The 15,204-nt window shown below is 43.5% G+C and overlaps 1 protein-coding gene across 2 annotated transcripts in view; it reads left to right on the top strand.

The window, feature by feature from the left end:
- BMP7 (bone morphogenetic protein 7) overlaps positions 1-15,204 on the top strand; it is a 124,250-nt gene that overhangs the window by 98,625 nt on the left and 10,421 nt on the right. For both annotated transcript variants that reach the window (XR_004541141.1, XM_033963975.1), the window contains exon 4: positions 14,354-14,551. Coding sequence is in view for 1 of the 2 variants with exons in the window: in XM_033963975.1 (XP_033819866.1) it covers positions 14,354-14,551 (198 nt within the window). In the remaining variant the exon portion in view is untranslated. The remainder of the gene's footprint in view (positions 1-14,353; positions 14,552-15,204) is intronic.

Genomic DNA, 15,204 nt, shown 5'->3' on the forward strand with positions numbered 1-15,204 from the left:
TCCCTGTATGCAAGCAAAGCATAGCGAGTGGGGGATGGTAATGCTAACTAACCTTAAAAGGAGAAATAAAGCCCGGAGTGGATTCAGTGACCTGACATTGCACATCCCTGATAGTGGGAACTTTTGGGAGGGGAATCTTAGACCATTAAAACAAGAGTGGATGGTTCCCAGCCCACTGCCCAGAATTAAGAAGGGTCAGTGGGGGTATTTATAATTCAGGTAGTCAGGTGGGGAGAACTTCCTGAAGAAACACAGTGGGCTCAATATAGTAATTGCGCCAAGCCTAGAAGGCGTGGAGCTAAAGCCCAGGGCTGGCGGGTCCACAGGGGCTCTTGTATATAAGTTCATGAAACCAGAATACTGCCCAGAACTTTGCAAAGCAGGGCAGCAGAAACCCTGTTTAAAGGGAAATGTTTTGGCTTTTTTTTTTCCCCCTTTCTGACTGATGCAAAAAGTGGCTGTAAGGAGAACTTTGTGTGTGATAAATCTTTTCCAAGCATCATCAGCCAGTGTGGCTGTATTTGAACCAGTGCAAACTGAACTGGATAATAAAACTTGGAACTGGAAATTATTGGTGGAAAGTTGTTTTTTTCCCCCCCCCCCCTTTTTCTTTGCTGTGCTTATTCCAGAGTGGTCCTCCAAAGAGCGCTAATACTTGCGCCTGGGGCGGGAGCTGGGTTGCCAGCGCTAGTCTTACTCCTGGCCCCGTCACAGTATGCACGCCCACACATGCCCCTTCCTCTGCCCATCTCCGCCCACAGCCGCAATAAGACTTGACCACCTGAGTTGCCATGTGGTCACTCTTATTTTACTGCAGTGGCGAGTGCAGCGTACCAGTGGTATTGTTTGTCTTATGGCAATACCCTATCGCACCATAGTAAAAGGGCCCCTAAGTTCGCTCAACTTGCTGGAATGTTCTGCAAAAACTTAACATTTCAACGTATCAATATCCTGGTCACAAAAACAAAGTTTGAGGGGAATGATAGCTGTTTTCTATACTTTTGGGGCATAAGCATTTAAGAAAGAACACTTATTAACTAGGTACAAAAATAAGATAAAATTTTGTTCCATACTCCCTCTTCTACGAAACTGCGCTAGCAGTTTTTAGCACGGTGAGCAGCGCTGAATGGCCTGCGCTGCTCCCGACGCTCTCTGTGCTACAAATTGCTAGTGCAGTTTAATAGAAGAGGGGGATAGTGTAATTCATCAGCAGGGAGAGTATAATGGCAAAGATTTATCTTGGCTACATAGGCCTAGGTTCACTAACCTGGCCGAGTCAGTCTGCTCCGTGTCCGATCTGACACAGGCCGACTGATTCACAACGGGCCTGCATTCAAATGAGGGCGATTGGAGGAATGCCCCCACCGACCTCACAGATCGCTCTCCAGCGATCCAGACGCATACGCAGACCATCTACTTTGCCTGTAGATGGTCTGTGCATGCGTTTGATGTCCATGTTTTCTTAACTTAAAAAAAAATGTTTTTACTCGTGAGCCTGTGGTTTTAACCCGTGGGTTTAAAGCGAAATAAAACCAAGGGCTCGAGTTGGGACAGGAGAATCAGAGCAGAGATCGGGGCAGAAGAGTTGGGGCAGAGCTCCAAGCAGACAGCAGAGCTGGAAGATCAGGGCAGGAGATTTGGAGCAGAGATTGGGGCAGGAGAGTCGGGGCAGAGAGCAGGGCTGGAAGATCGGGGCAGGAGAGTTGGGGCAGACAGCAGGGCTGGAAGATCGGGGCAAGAGATTCGGAGCAGATATCGGGGCAGGAGAGTCAGGGCAGACAGCAGCGCGGCAATGGAGCAGGAGAGTTAGCAGGGACATGTGCAACTGGTCCCCAGCAGTTGCTTCTTCTGTTGATCGGCCGGCCCAATCGGTGTCCCAGATTTGTTTAGTGAATCACGTCCCTGCCTACTTTGCATGCCATTTTCCCTCATTTGCATGCATGGATCAGAATCGGATCGGCACAGAGGTTAGTGAATCAGGTTGGAGGAAAATCAGGTTGCAAAGGGGTCCAAACAGGACAGGTTTAATGGACCTTTGGTTGCAAATTAATGGTACAAGCTTAGAAAATTTTAGTCAAGTCTCATGGAAACCTCATGAAATTCCTAATTGTAGAAAGCTATTATTTAGTGTATGCGCACTGCTGGCAGCTGTTTCATGAAAACGAGATGTTTCTAGGTTCTCCAGTTTTTCATTTCAATTCCATAGTATACATTTCCCATAGAGAGAAAAATAAATTGAAAAAAAGAAAACAAAAAAAGATGAATGTGAATGAAATGGAAGGAAAGTTGTTATGCCTATGACTTAAAAGCAGAGGGGTTTATGTTTCAGATAGGTTATTCACTTAACTTTGGAATTGGTTTTAAAATTTAGATCAACTTAACAGTTAACCTTTGGCTGGATAATTCAATGTCTAGCAAGAAGTTAACTGGTTAAAATAAGATGCTATTAGAGGTGAGCTGGGCCTGTGATTCTCTTTTGACCAAATGCACAGATATGCAGTGCTATCGGAGGTGTTCTCGGGTCATGGTTTTCTTTTGACCAGATACACCAGTGGTATCAAACTCAAATCATTTGCAGGGCCACATTTTGGATTTGTAGGTACTTGGAGGGCCGCAGAAAAAATAGTTAATGTCTTATTAAAGAAATGACAATTTTACATGAGGTAAAACTCTTTATCTATATATATAAAATCGGAGGTATGTATGTGTGTATGTGTGTGTGTGTGTATGTGCCGCGATCACGCAAAAACGGCTTGACCGATTTGAACGAAACTTGGTATGCAGATCCCTCACTACCTGGGGTGATATGTTCTGGGGGTCTCGCGGCCCACAACTCTATGTTGCTTGCTCAAGGGTGGGTTCACCCAAGAATTTATATGTTCTTGCTCCAGGAGGTGAAACTAAAATTGTTGTTTATAATCACATTTTGCGTTAGTTGTATTGTATTCATTTTGTCAAATATTTCACATTATAATTTGAATATTGTACTTTTTATTAAGCTGTAAAAAAATAATTTCATTCACCACTATAAAGTATCTTTATTTGAATCCATTTACAGTGTTATTGCTATAATTAAATACCCGTGCAACGCCGGGGCATCAGCTAGTAGTTTATAAATCTTTCCCCCTCCGAAGGACTGCATTTTCCCCCTTCATTGCAGCATCCTCCAGCTTCTCCCCTGGCCTCCCAGTCTTAGTTTCAGCTAATTACCGCAGCCTGCAGAGAGGATCGCAGTGCTGTAGCGTTCCTTGCAGGCTGCTATCGGCCTCCGCAGCATGTTCCCTCTGCCGCGGTCCCGCCCCCTCCTCTGACGTCAGGGGCAGGATCGCAGCAGAGGGCACATGCTGCTGAGGACAATGGCAGCCTGCAAGGATCGCTACAGCACCAGCAATCCTCTCTGCAGGTTGTGGTAATTATTTGAAGGTAAGAGCAGGAGGCTAGGGGGAAGCCGTAGGATGGCGTAAAGAGCGGACAGTACTAGTACAAACCGCGGGCCACATAATAGTATCTGGCGGGCCGCATGTGGCCCCCCGGGCCGTGAGTTTGAGACCACTGAGCCACCAATACTCAGCATTATCGGAGGCGTGCCGCGGTTGAGGTTCTCTTATGACCATAGTAACATAGTAACATAGTAACATAGTAGATGACGGCAGATAAAGACCCGAATGGTCCATCCAGTCTGCCCAACCTGATTCAATTTAAATTTTTTTTTTTTTCTTCTTAGCTATTTATGGGCAAGAATCCAAAGCTTTACCCGGTACTATGCTTGGGTTCCAACTGCCGAAATCTCTGTTAAGACTTACTCCAGCCCATCTACACCCTCCCAGCCATTGAAGCCCTCCCCTGCCCATCCTCCACCAAACGGCCATACACAGACACAGACCGTGCAAGTCTGCCCAGTAACTGGCCTTAGTTCAATATTTAATATTATTTTCTGATTCTAAATCTTCTGTGTTCATCCCACGCTTCTTTGAACTCAGTCACAGTTTTACTCTCCACCACCTCTCTTGGGAGCGCATTCCAGGCATCCACCACCCTCTCCGTAAAATAGAATTTCCTAACATTGCCCCTGAATCTACCACCCCTCAACCTCAAATTATGTCCTCTGGTTTTACCATTTTCCTTTCTCTGGAAAAGATTTTGTTCTACGTTAATACCCTTTAAGTATTTGAACGTCTGAATCATATCTCCCCTGTCTCTCCTTTCCTCTAGGGTATACATATTCAGGGCTTCCAGTCTCTCCTCATACGTCTTCTGGCGCAAGCCTCCTATCATTTTCGTCGCCCTCCTCTGGACCGCCTCAAGTCTTCTTACGTCTTTCGCCAGATACGGTCTCCAAAACTGAACACAATACTCCAAGTGGTGCCTCACCAATGACCTGACCAGATACACTAATACCCAACACAATTGGTGGCATGCTGTGGTCACAATTCTCTTCTTCCCAATATACAGTAGAATCCCAGTTATCCAGTACTCAACCAACCGGCACTCTCAACCAACTGGAAAAAAAAAAAAAAATTGTCCTCCCTCTACCCCCCCCCCCCCCCAAGCAATAGCAGCAACTGGTCCTGACTCGACAACCCCACTCCCTCCCTCTAGCCTTTGAAGCAGCAGCAGCAGCCGGTCCTGACCCGACAACCTTCCCTCCCTCATGCCTACAAAGCAGCAGCCGGTGAGCAGAGGAAGTGCCTGTAGGGGGTGATAGAGAGAGGAAGAGAAAGTGACTGAGACCATAAAGCTGAGGTGGGAAGGGAGACAAAACTATTTGTAATAGTAACTCTCAAGCAACCAAAAAACTACATTTATCCGGCATCTACCAATCCTCATGGGTGCCAGATAACTGAGAGTTTACTGTACCAATATTCAGCAATATCCAATTAACAGATCATCCAAACAACAAATGTAAGCTAACCACTTAAGATATAACTTGCTATATAACTAGCTATCAGAATCATAATAAAAAAACATAGGATATCCTAAATCGGCACTTGGATGTCCAAGTGCCGATAATTAAACACATCTTTCTGGATGTCTAGTGAGGCATCCCAGCCTCTGTGCGTCCAGAGCATGAGATGGGCGTAGTGGAGGCACGCTATGGGCATGCTTTGGGTGTGCCTAAGGGCAGGTTAGACATGGACGTCTTGCAACAATAATCAAGACATAATTTTTCAAGACATCCTGGATGGAACTTAGACGTTTGGAACTAGACCTGTTTTAGAAGCGTCTAAGTGCTTCAGAGGTGGCCAAACTGACCAGATGGCCAAGGCATGCATCAAGGTAAGACTCCCCACACTCCCCCAGTGCCCATTGACCCCCCTTCCACCACACAAAAATGAGAACAAAAAGGTACATACCTAACCCTAAAACAGCACCATCTTGTATGGGGAAACCTAGTAGAGCTGCACACAGGTGTCTTAAGTAGCCTGGTGGATGGGCTAATGAACCATAGAGAGGAAGACCCAGGCCCTTAAGCCACTCCAACCACTATAATTATGGTAGAACATAGAATATGACGGCAGAAAAGGGCTGTAGCCCATCAAGTCTGCCCACGCTAATGACCCACCCCCAGACTTCACCCGGCTAGAGATCCCACATACATATCCCATTTCTTTTTGAAATCGAGCACGCTGCTGGCGTTAATCACCTGCAATGGAAGTTCATTCCAATGATCGACTACCCTTTCGGTGAAGAAATACTTCCTGGTGTCGCCATGAAATTGCCCACCTTTGATTTTCAGCGGATGACCTCTTGTGGTTGAAGGTCCTTTAAGAAAGAAGATATCATCTTCCACCTCGATGTGGCCCGTGATATATTTAAAAGTCTCAATCATGTCCCCCCTCTCTCTACGTTCCTCGAGCGAGTATAGTTGCAGTTTATTCAGTCTTTCCTCATATGGGAGGTTCTTGAGTCCCGAGACCATCCTGGTGGTAATTCGCTGAACCGACTCGATTCTCCGCACATCTTTTTGATAATGTGGTCTCCAGAATTGAACACAATATTCAAGATGAGGTCTCACCATGGATCTGTACAGGGGCATTATGACTTCGGGCCTCCGGCTGACGAAACCTCTACGGATGCATCCCACCATTTGTCTAGCCTTGGATGCAGCTTTCTCCATCTGCTTGGCAGTTTTCATGTCTGCACTAATGATTACTCCCAAATCATGTTCTGCCCTAGTCCTAGCTAAGGTCTCACCATTCAGAGTGTAAGTTCTGCACGTGTGAGTCCACCCAAAACCTACTATACTGCTATATAGGTACCACCTGCAGCCATAAGTGCTATTGAGGTGGTACACAGAAGCGGTTTTTTAATTTTTTTGGGGGGGGCTCAATATAAATTATAAGGGGGTTATGGTGAGATATACAACTGTGACGTTCACAGCAGTGCCCTCTAAGGTGTCCCATTGCTCTGTGGGGATGTCTATTACAGTACTCCCCCGATATTCGCCAGATAGCATGTCGAAGCAGCTCCTGATTGGTGTAGCCTGACTTTAGTTCCTGGAAGAGGCGGTCAGAAAATGACTAAGAAGGATTCCCGCACCCGATTTTCAGCGCCTGCCGCCGCCCCGGCTTCCCTCTTCTGCCTCTCCTGTCTCCGATCTGCTCCTAAACTGCATTTGCGGTTTTTCCAAAATTTGCGGGTGCTCCTGGAACAGAACCCCCGTGAATTTCGGGGGAGTACTGTATATTCTACGGATGTGTTAGTGATTAGCGCGTGCTAACATTTAGCACGCATAATAGATCTTAGAGTTATTCAGGTCTACAGAATATCCACAAAGATAAACCTTGATATAGCTGAAGGAGTCTGGGACTAGACCTAACTTATCTCATGTTCTAGCCTGCCTGTACTGGGTGTTAGCTTGGACATTGATTCTAACTTCTTATGGCTATCTCAGCATAAACGACATGTAACAGAAAGACTGCAGGGCTTAGATAAGTGACCTGCTAGTGACCTGCTAGTGTGAGCTTAGCACCAATGATTGTTAAGAAAAGTAACACGTGAAAAGTTTTCTAGAATTCAGTTGTATAGCCAGAAGAATGTATAAATATCTCTGTAACTTCCTGTTTTCGGGACTTCTGAAGCCAGCTTGGAGCTCAGGAGTCGTATATGTATGCTAATAAAACCTGTTGCTTTCTTCAAGCCTCTAAGTTTTGTGGCTTCCCAAAGTGACCTTTCACAGCCACTAGTCAAAACATGGTATGGCATCAGTGTCTCAGTCGTCTGGCTATATACTAATAAGTTATGAGTATACTAAGTTCTTTCTTTAAAATGATTGGGAGCTGAAGATTGGAGATTTATAGCTAATGTGTATGCCTTTTTTGAGCTTTGATTACATAAGTATACTGTTAAAATTTTCAGATCAATGACAATTGTGAAATTTATCCTATAACAGGGATCTCAAAGTCCCTCCTTGAGGGCCGCAATCCAGTCGGGTTTTCAGGATTTCCCCAATGAATATGCATTGAAAGCAGTGCATGCACATAGATCTCATGCATATTCTTTGAGGAAATCCTGAAAACCCGACTGGATTGCGGCCCTCGAGGAGGGACTTTGAGACCCCTGTCCTATAAGCTTAGTGCTTTCTGTAAGTAAGAAAATAAACATTTTACTTGAGAGCTGTTTGAGATTGAGATAAATTTGCATATATTGGTATCCCAGTATATACAAATGTATCTGATGCAAACTCATCATGGACATTCTGAAAACCTGACTGGCTGTGGGGGTCCCTAGGATGGGATTTATAAGCCCTGCACTAGCCGTTAGTCTAATCAATCAATAACAGGTAACCTGGAATTAGTCCTGGGGGCAGGGGATGGAAGGTGACACCAGCTTTGCCTCTTTAACCCTTCTTTTCATCTGAAATAGAAAATGTATGGAGGAACTTGATCCGTTCCTCCTTCCCTGCAATTGCATTTAGGACCTGAAGATATTCGCTTCTCGAGAAAGCCCTCAGGTAGTGCAACAGAACTGGAAGGCAGGAAGAGCCCCGCGAGATTGACAGGTGAGATAAAGGAAGCCGAGTCTGGCATTCTGCACCAGCTCCACCCAGGAAAATTCAGCTGGGTTCATTTAGGTTGGCTTCTGAAGCCATCGGCTTTGAATGGAAACCAGTTTCAACTGTTTACCCATTAGGGAGGGCGATTGTGTTCCCTTTTCTTAATGCTTCTTGACTGCCTTGATGGGAAATGTCCCTTTGTTCTTTCTCTGGCCTTCTTCGAGGATTATCAGTGGATCAGAACAGCAATATCACCTAATCTAGGATCTGTCGTTTTTTCCCTGAAATAATTTTCACTTCAGGTTCTCAACTTCAAACGCCTCTCCAGAGGCGAACTAGCCCCTAATGTTCCTTCCACCCCTCTCCTTCACTTACATTTTTTCTTTATCTCGTTGTATTTTTTTTTTTTTTTTTGCCATCTCTTGTAACTTCCTCCCCTGTCCTGTCAGTCTTTAGTCATGTTACCTTCCCCCCCTCACTTGTCTGTGATGCCTTTTTTAAAAACATTTGCCTTTTTAACTTATGCTTTTAAATATTTTATGTTGATTGTAAACCGTCTAGATAAATTTTGATAGATGGTATATCAAAGAAATAATAAACTGCACATTGGGAAGAATAACCTGAATCACAGTTACCGGATGCTAGGATCCATCTTGGGGATTAGCACCCAAGAAAAGGATCTGGGTGTCATCGTAGACAATACGATGAAACCTTCCGCCCATTGTGTGGTGGCGGCCAAAAAAGCAAACAGGATGCTAGGAATTATTAAAAAAGGGATGGTTAACAAGATTAAGAATGTTATAATGCCCCCGTATTGCTCCATGGTGCGACTTCATCTGCATTCAATTCTGGTCTCCTTATCTCAAGAAAGATGTAGTGGCGCAAGAAAAGGTTCAAAGAAGAGCGACCAAGATGGTAAAGGGGATGGAACTCTTCTTGTATGAGGAAAGACTAAAACGGTTAGGGCTCTTCAGCTTGGAAAAGAGACGGCTGAGGGGAGATATGATTGAAATCTACGAAATCCTGAGTGGAGTAGAACGGGTACAAGTGGATCGATTTTCCAGTCCGTCAAAAATTACAAAGACTAGGGGATACTTGATGAAGTTGCAGGGAAATACTTTTAAAACCAATAGGAGGAAATTTTTTTTCACTCAGAGAATAGTTAAGCTCTGAAACGCGTTCCCAGAGGATGTGGTAAGAGTGGTAAGCTGGTTTTAAGAAAGGTTTGGACAAGTTCCTGGAGGAAAAGTCCATAGTCTAAATATTGAGAAAGACATGGGGGAAGCCACTCCTTGCTCACCTTGGTCTTTATTCTCTTCTTGAATGTTCTGACATCCTTTTCTAGTTTTAGGTCCTTCAGAAATGAGTTACAGTACACCACATTGGGGCCATCACTGAGAACATTTTGTCCTGAAGCTTTTGTAGTTGATCTCTCTTGCTTTGATTTTGATGTCTCTTGCTATGCTGTGAGTCTCTAGCTGATGCCTATGAGACAGCTCTCATTTTGACTGCAATAAAGCAGGAGGTGCACAACCTTTCCTCTGTATGAAATAAAAGTTGCTTCGTTGGCCTGTTGCTTCGAACATGTTATCCTTGGCATTCCCAGTGTGTTGAAATCCGGCAGGATACAGGCATCAGCAAATGGCGACTGAAGGAAAAATTTTATTTTATTTGCTCATAAAAATATATATATATTTAGCAGCCCAGAAAGAGACATTTAATAAATCCTTGATCATATGTGGGTTGTGGAGCTAAGTCTCTGAATGAAAGGGGAGGGTCATTAGGGTGGGCAGACTAGATGGGCCGTGGCCCTTATCTGCCGTCTATTTCTATTCTTCTATGTTTTATACTCGACAGCACCTTGAGTGTGCCCTGCCTTCTTCCACTGTACTTGTTTTGCTCTGTGCTTCACCTCTTGCATGCCTGAACAGAAAAATCTCCGACAGATGAGGCTGGACCCTGTGCTCCAAGCTCCCTATTTCATTCCTGACAATACGTAATTGGTTAATTGGTTGAGACAGATGTCTCAGAATGCAGTCCCATTCTCGTCCTAGGTTAGTTAGTGATTAAACAAACAGCTGGAACTAATAAGGCTTTTTCTTCCAGAATTATATTGATGAGGAGCTGTGAACACACTTCTTACAAATGTAGGTGCTTCATAATGGTTTTAGGTCTGATTCAGCAAAGGTTTATATGCTCAGTAGTATAGTAAGGGGGCGGGGTGCAGACCACCCCAGGCGCCAGGAGCTGGCACCTTCCCACCCCACCCTTGCACTATCCCTTCCCCCCTCCCCGTACCTCCGTATTATCTCCACTATCACGAGCTCGCACCAGCCTGGCTCCCCTCTGAATCACTTTTGGATCACAGGCCAGGAAGTGACCTGTGGAGGGAAATCCAACGCTGGCACGAGGAGAAGGCGTACAGAAGCCACTTGCGCTGGTGAAGATTAAGAGGAACGGGGGGGGGGGAGGGGATGGAGAGCGTGAGTGTGGAATGGGGGGCGAGAAGGAGTGGGGGCGTGGGACATCACCGCCCCGGTCGCCTCCTGCCTTTGCTACGCCACTCCTTGATTTTAAATGGTTACAAAACCTAAATTTATTGGAATATTCTTTCACCTTTGAGGTTACAAGTTTCATCGACTCATAAAGTTTCATATGGTATCTGTTGATTACATACACTCGATGTGTGCCCCCACCTGTTACTCGGCAAACATCGATGCAATAATTGAGCTCTGACCAGAATCTCCGAAGCATATCTGGCGTGATCGCATTTATAGCTTCAGTGATGCGTTCCTGCAGATCATCCGTAGTTGCGGGTAGTGGAGGTGCGTACACTCTGTCTTTCACGTACCTCCAAAGGAAAAAGTCGCAAACAGTCATGTCTGGTGATCTTGCGGGCCGCTTGAGGTACACCTGGTCATTTTGTCACGTTGCAATGTCTGAAGGTTGTAACTTCTGTACCAATTACAGCTTATAAGGGTGAAAGTGCAAGCGATTGTGTAAGATCTTGCTAACCGTGCTTTTTGAGACAGATAGGGGTAGATATGAGAATGGAAAGAGTATAGATAAAAACAAGGAGGCTATAGGGCTAAAGCAAGATAGCCTGACAGGTCATGGACCTGATGGGCTATAGGGCTAAATCAAGATAACCTGGCAGGCCGTGGGCCTGATGGGCCACCGCGGGTGCGGACTGCTGGGCGCAATGGACCTCTGGTCTGACCCAGCAGAGGCAAATTCTTATGTTCTTATTTGCTATCATCTTATTTATAAACATATTCCAATAAGTTATGATTTTGTAACTATTTAAAGTCAAGGAGTGTTTTTGTGGGCACCCTGTATACAGAAATAAAACAAACAACAACAACAAAAAAAACAAGTTTCAAGTTTATTAAAAATTTGTTGTACATGCAATGTCAAATACTTCAAGGTGTATGACAGTTTAAAATTAGGAGACAAACAATAAAACAACTTTATACAAATAAACATAGGGAGGGGCATAATCGAAAGGGACATCTAAGTCTGTTTGCGTCCAACTCGCAAGTTATCCAAAGTAAAAAACAGCCTAGGACACATTTTCAAAAAATACGTTCAAAATTTTTTTTTATTTCGAAAATCGTCTAACTATACGTCCTGCTGATCTGATCGTCCAAGTCATTAAATCGTCCATCTTTACACCACATTTTCATCCAAGTCAAAAACGCCTAGAACAAGCCCTGTTGGATGTGGGAGGGGTCTGCAAAGTGATGGACTGAACACTCAGACATGGCACCTAAATAGTGGGGTACCTTACAGGGCACGGCTGTGAACTTCACAAAAAGGGTGCCATGTCTTCTCCTCACTATAGCTCCCTTATAGGTTACGGTGAGCCCCCAAACCACCTCCAGAATTTCCTAGACTCACTTATCTACCACCCCAATAGCCCTTATGGCTGCAGTAGCCACTTATATGCCAGTAAAAAAGGGTTTTGGGGGTGTATAGGGGAGTGTACATGTTTCAGTAACAATGCAGTGATTACAGGGGCATGGGTCCTCCTCTCCATGAGTCCATAACCCACCCCCAAGATAGCTTAAGCCTCCTCTGTGCTGGACGACTAGGCTTTCCTATTCCAGGCGGCCAGGTGATGATGGTCTGGAGGCTGAATTTTAAAGGTGTGATTAATATTTTTAGGGGGGGTCAGAGATCACTGGGATAGGGTGTGGGGATCTGTTTTATGTGTTTTCAGTGCTTATCTGGTGACTTTAGGTGGGCTTTTGTGACTTAGACCTTGTTTTACATGGTCTAAGTCACAACGTCCAAGTTCCGTCGATCCTGTGCTATATAACTTTCGGTTATACATGCTGTATGAAGCCAGCCCACGTCCGGCCCAACTCCCGCCCTCAACACTCCTCCCGAAACGCCCTGTTTAGCTATGGTCATTCAGCGGCACTATGAAGGCCTAGGTCGTTTAGAAATACGTCCAAAACCCGTTTTTATTATCGCCACTTGGACGTATTTGGGAAATGTTCGTCCAAGTGCCAACTTAGGCCGGTTTTTGGATGTTTTTCTCTTTCGATTATGAGCCCCACAGCGTATACGTACAAATAATTACCAGTACAAAAGGAAAGGAGGGTGAACTACAATCTTTAAAGAAAATGGAGATACATTTAGGGGAAAAACAACTGGAGGATAATAAAAATAATCTTGAAAGCATGGCTAAGTCTAGAGGAGAAGGTAAAGGAGATTACGACCTATAGGTAAAGTCTGATTAAAATTAGGTATTAGCCTATATATGCGTTAATGATGGATGAATTATGCTGTCTATGTCTCAAATGCATCCCTATACAAGTAACTTTTTAAAGAGCTTTTAAATTTTTCTAGTGAGGATTCACCATGTAAGTAAATTGGTAAGTTGTTCCAGATCTGGGGTGCTATAACCAAAAAAAAATAGTAGATCTCCTAGAACCTATGTACTTTTAAAGAGGGGATAGTCAGCAAATGCTGTTCTGTTGATCTAAGTGTCCTAACTGGAGAATATGGTATTAGAAGATGATCCAGAAATATTGGTGCATTAGTTTGTTGGATTTTAAAGGTTATCAGTGCGATTTTATAAATTATTCTATGTGAGATTGGTAACCAGTGTGCTTTATGTAACAGAAGTGTGACATGATCATATTTTTTTGAATTAGTAATAATTTTTATTGCTGTATTTTGTATAATTTGTAGTCTTCTTATTTCTTTCTGGGTTATACCATGATACAATGTATTGCAATAATCAAGCCTAGAAATGACCAAAGAATGAATGAGAATGTTAAGAGCTTCTGGTTTTAAGACTTTTGATAAGGATCTCATAAGATGTAACTTATAGAAACAGTTTTTAACCACTGAACTAATCTGTTCATGAAAGGAGAGTTTTTGATCTAGTAACACTCCCAGTATTTTCGTTGTTGTTACTCTTTGGAGTGGGAAGTTATCTAAGAGTATTTGCGATGGGAAATAATGTAATGTAATACCTTTTTTATTGGACTAACTCAATGCATTTTATGATGAACTTTCAAAGGCAACCCTTCTTCAGATCAGAAATAAGCAAATGTTGACAGATATCGGTTCACATAAGGAAAACATGAAAGCATTTCAGGGATAGTTTCACAGGAAGGGGGGAGGGGGATGAGCAGGAGAAAGAGAGGCAATTTAAAATCATAAAGTGAAAAAAATAGTATGTATTTGAAATCAAGATGGGAGGATATGATCCCGGCACATCCTCTTGTGACTAGGCTTCATTATACGATTGCAGCAAGAGAACATGTACGCCATTTTCAAATTTTGTGAAGAATTCCTCAAATCTGTATGCTCTGCTATTTTTATGATTTAAGAAAAGTGATACAAGTGATGGTATATCTAAAATAACCTCTTGAAAGTATGGTTTCAATGTGTGTCTTGATGTGTTGTGGTCCACCGTGTCAAGCCTTTGCTGATTCAATAAAGATCTTAGAAAGAAAGCTACTGGTTAGGTCTTTGTTTCCATCAATCCCACTGCTGTTGACTCTTGTGACTGGCTTCTGGCGGTTTATTTCTTCTGGTTGTTTAGTTTGAAAATGTGACGTTATATGCACTGTGGTATTCTTGACCTTTCCTGATCCTAGTCCTGCCTAATTTTCCCAGAGGTAAAAGTATACATTGTTGATTATCACGCACTCTTTTAGCTCCACTTTTCAAACAGCTTATTTATCCAGGTAAATAACCATTATGGCTTTTGAAAATTGGTCTTCATATACATTAAATACAGACCACTCCTTTCTTGCAGTTAGAATGTTAAGAACAGCATTTGTTGACATAGTGGAACTTGAGTCGCTGAGCATGCTCATTTCTTGTTTACTGAAGGCCAAAGTATCAATCCTAAACTGGGAGGTCTGATTGGAAGACATGGCCCGCAGAATAAACAGCCATTCATGGTAGCTTTCTTCAAAGCCACGGAAATTCACCTGCGCAGTATTCGCTCAGCTGGAGGAAAGCAGAGGAACCAGAATCGATCGAAAACACCAAAAAACCAGGAAGCACTGCGGGTCTCAAACATAGCAGGTATTTGCCATTGTTCATTTCACTCAGTTTTGATATGTTTAGAGCCTTCAGCTAGGAGCCTTTGCCCCAAAAAGTGAAGTCAGATTCAGTCCTGGTTAATCTGGACATAAGTGGCCAGATATCTATGTGGGGGTAAATGCCTGAGAGCTGTAAAAGAGACTGATTTATGGAAAGACTTGTTTAAGCCAATTAGAAAAAATAAATTTACGTATTCATCTGTATTTAACCAGGTCACAGACTGAGACAGATCGTACTGTGCAGATATCTCACAATGTATAATATAACTTCCTGAACTACTAGATTAGTTTATTTCAATTATTTGGCACTTATAAGCTCCCTGTCGATCCAGTATCAGTTTCATGGAGAGGTAGGGGTGCTGAGAATTTCTATCTATTCTTTTAGACTTCTAGCTTAGCTGGAATCAGGTCAGGGATATGCTGTCATGAGGCTTCATTCTCAATTACAGAGGGATTTTATTTTCCTATATTCTCCCCCAACTCACAAATTTACTTAATCTAACCATTGCATGAAGGATGTACAGTGGTGGCCATGCAACAGGGCTTTCTCTTTGGACCACTGCAAGAGTGATCACTAATTCTGGCCACTAGGGGTGACCGTCATACTAACTGAAATGCCCTGTACCCCACCCCTAC

Source organism: Geotrypetes seraphini, chromosome 11 (assembly GCF_902459505.1).
Source record: "Geotrypetes seraphini chromosome 11, aGeoSer1.1, whole genome shotgun sequence".
NCBI lineage: Eukaryota > Metazoa > Chordata > Amphibia > Gymnophiona > Dermophiidae > Geotrypetes > Geotrypetes seraphini.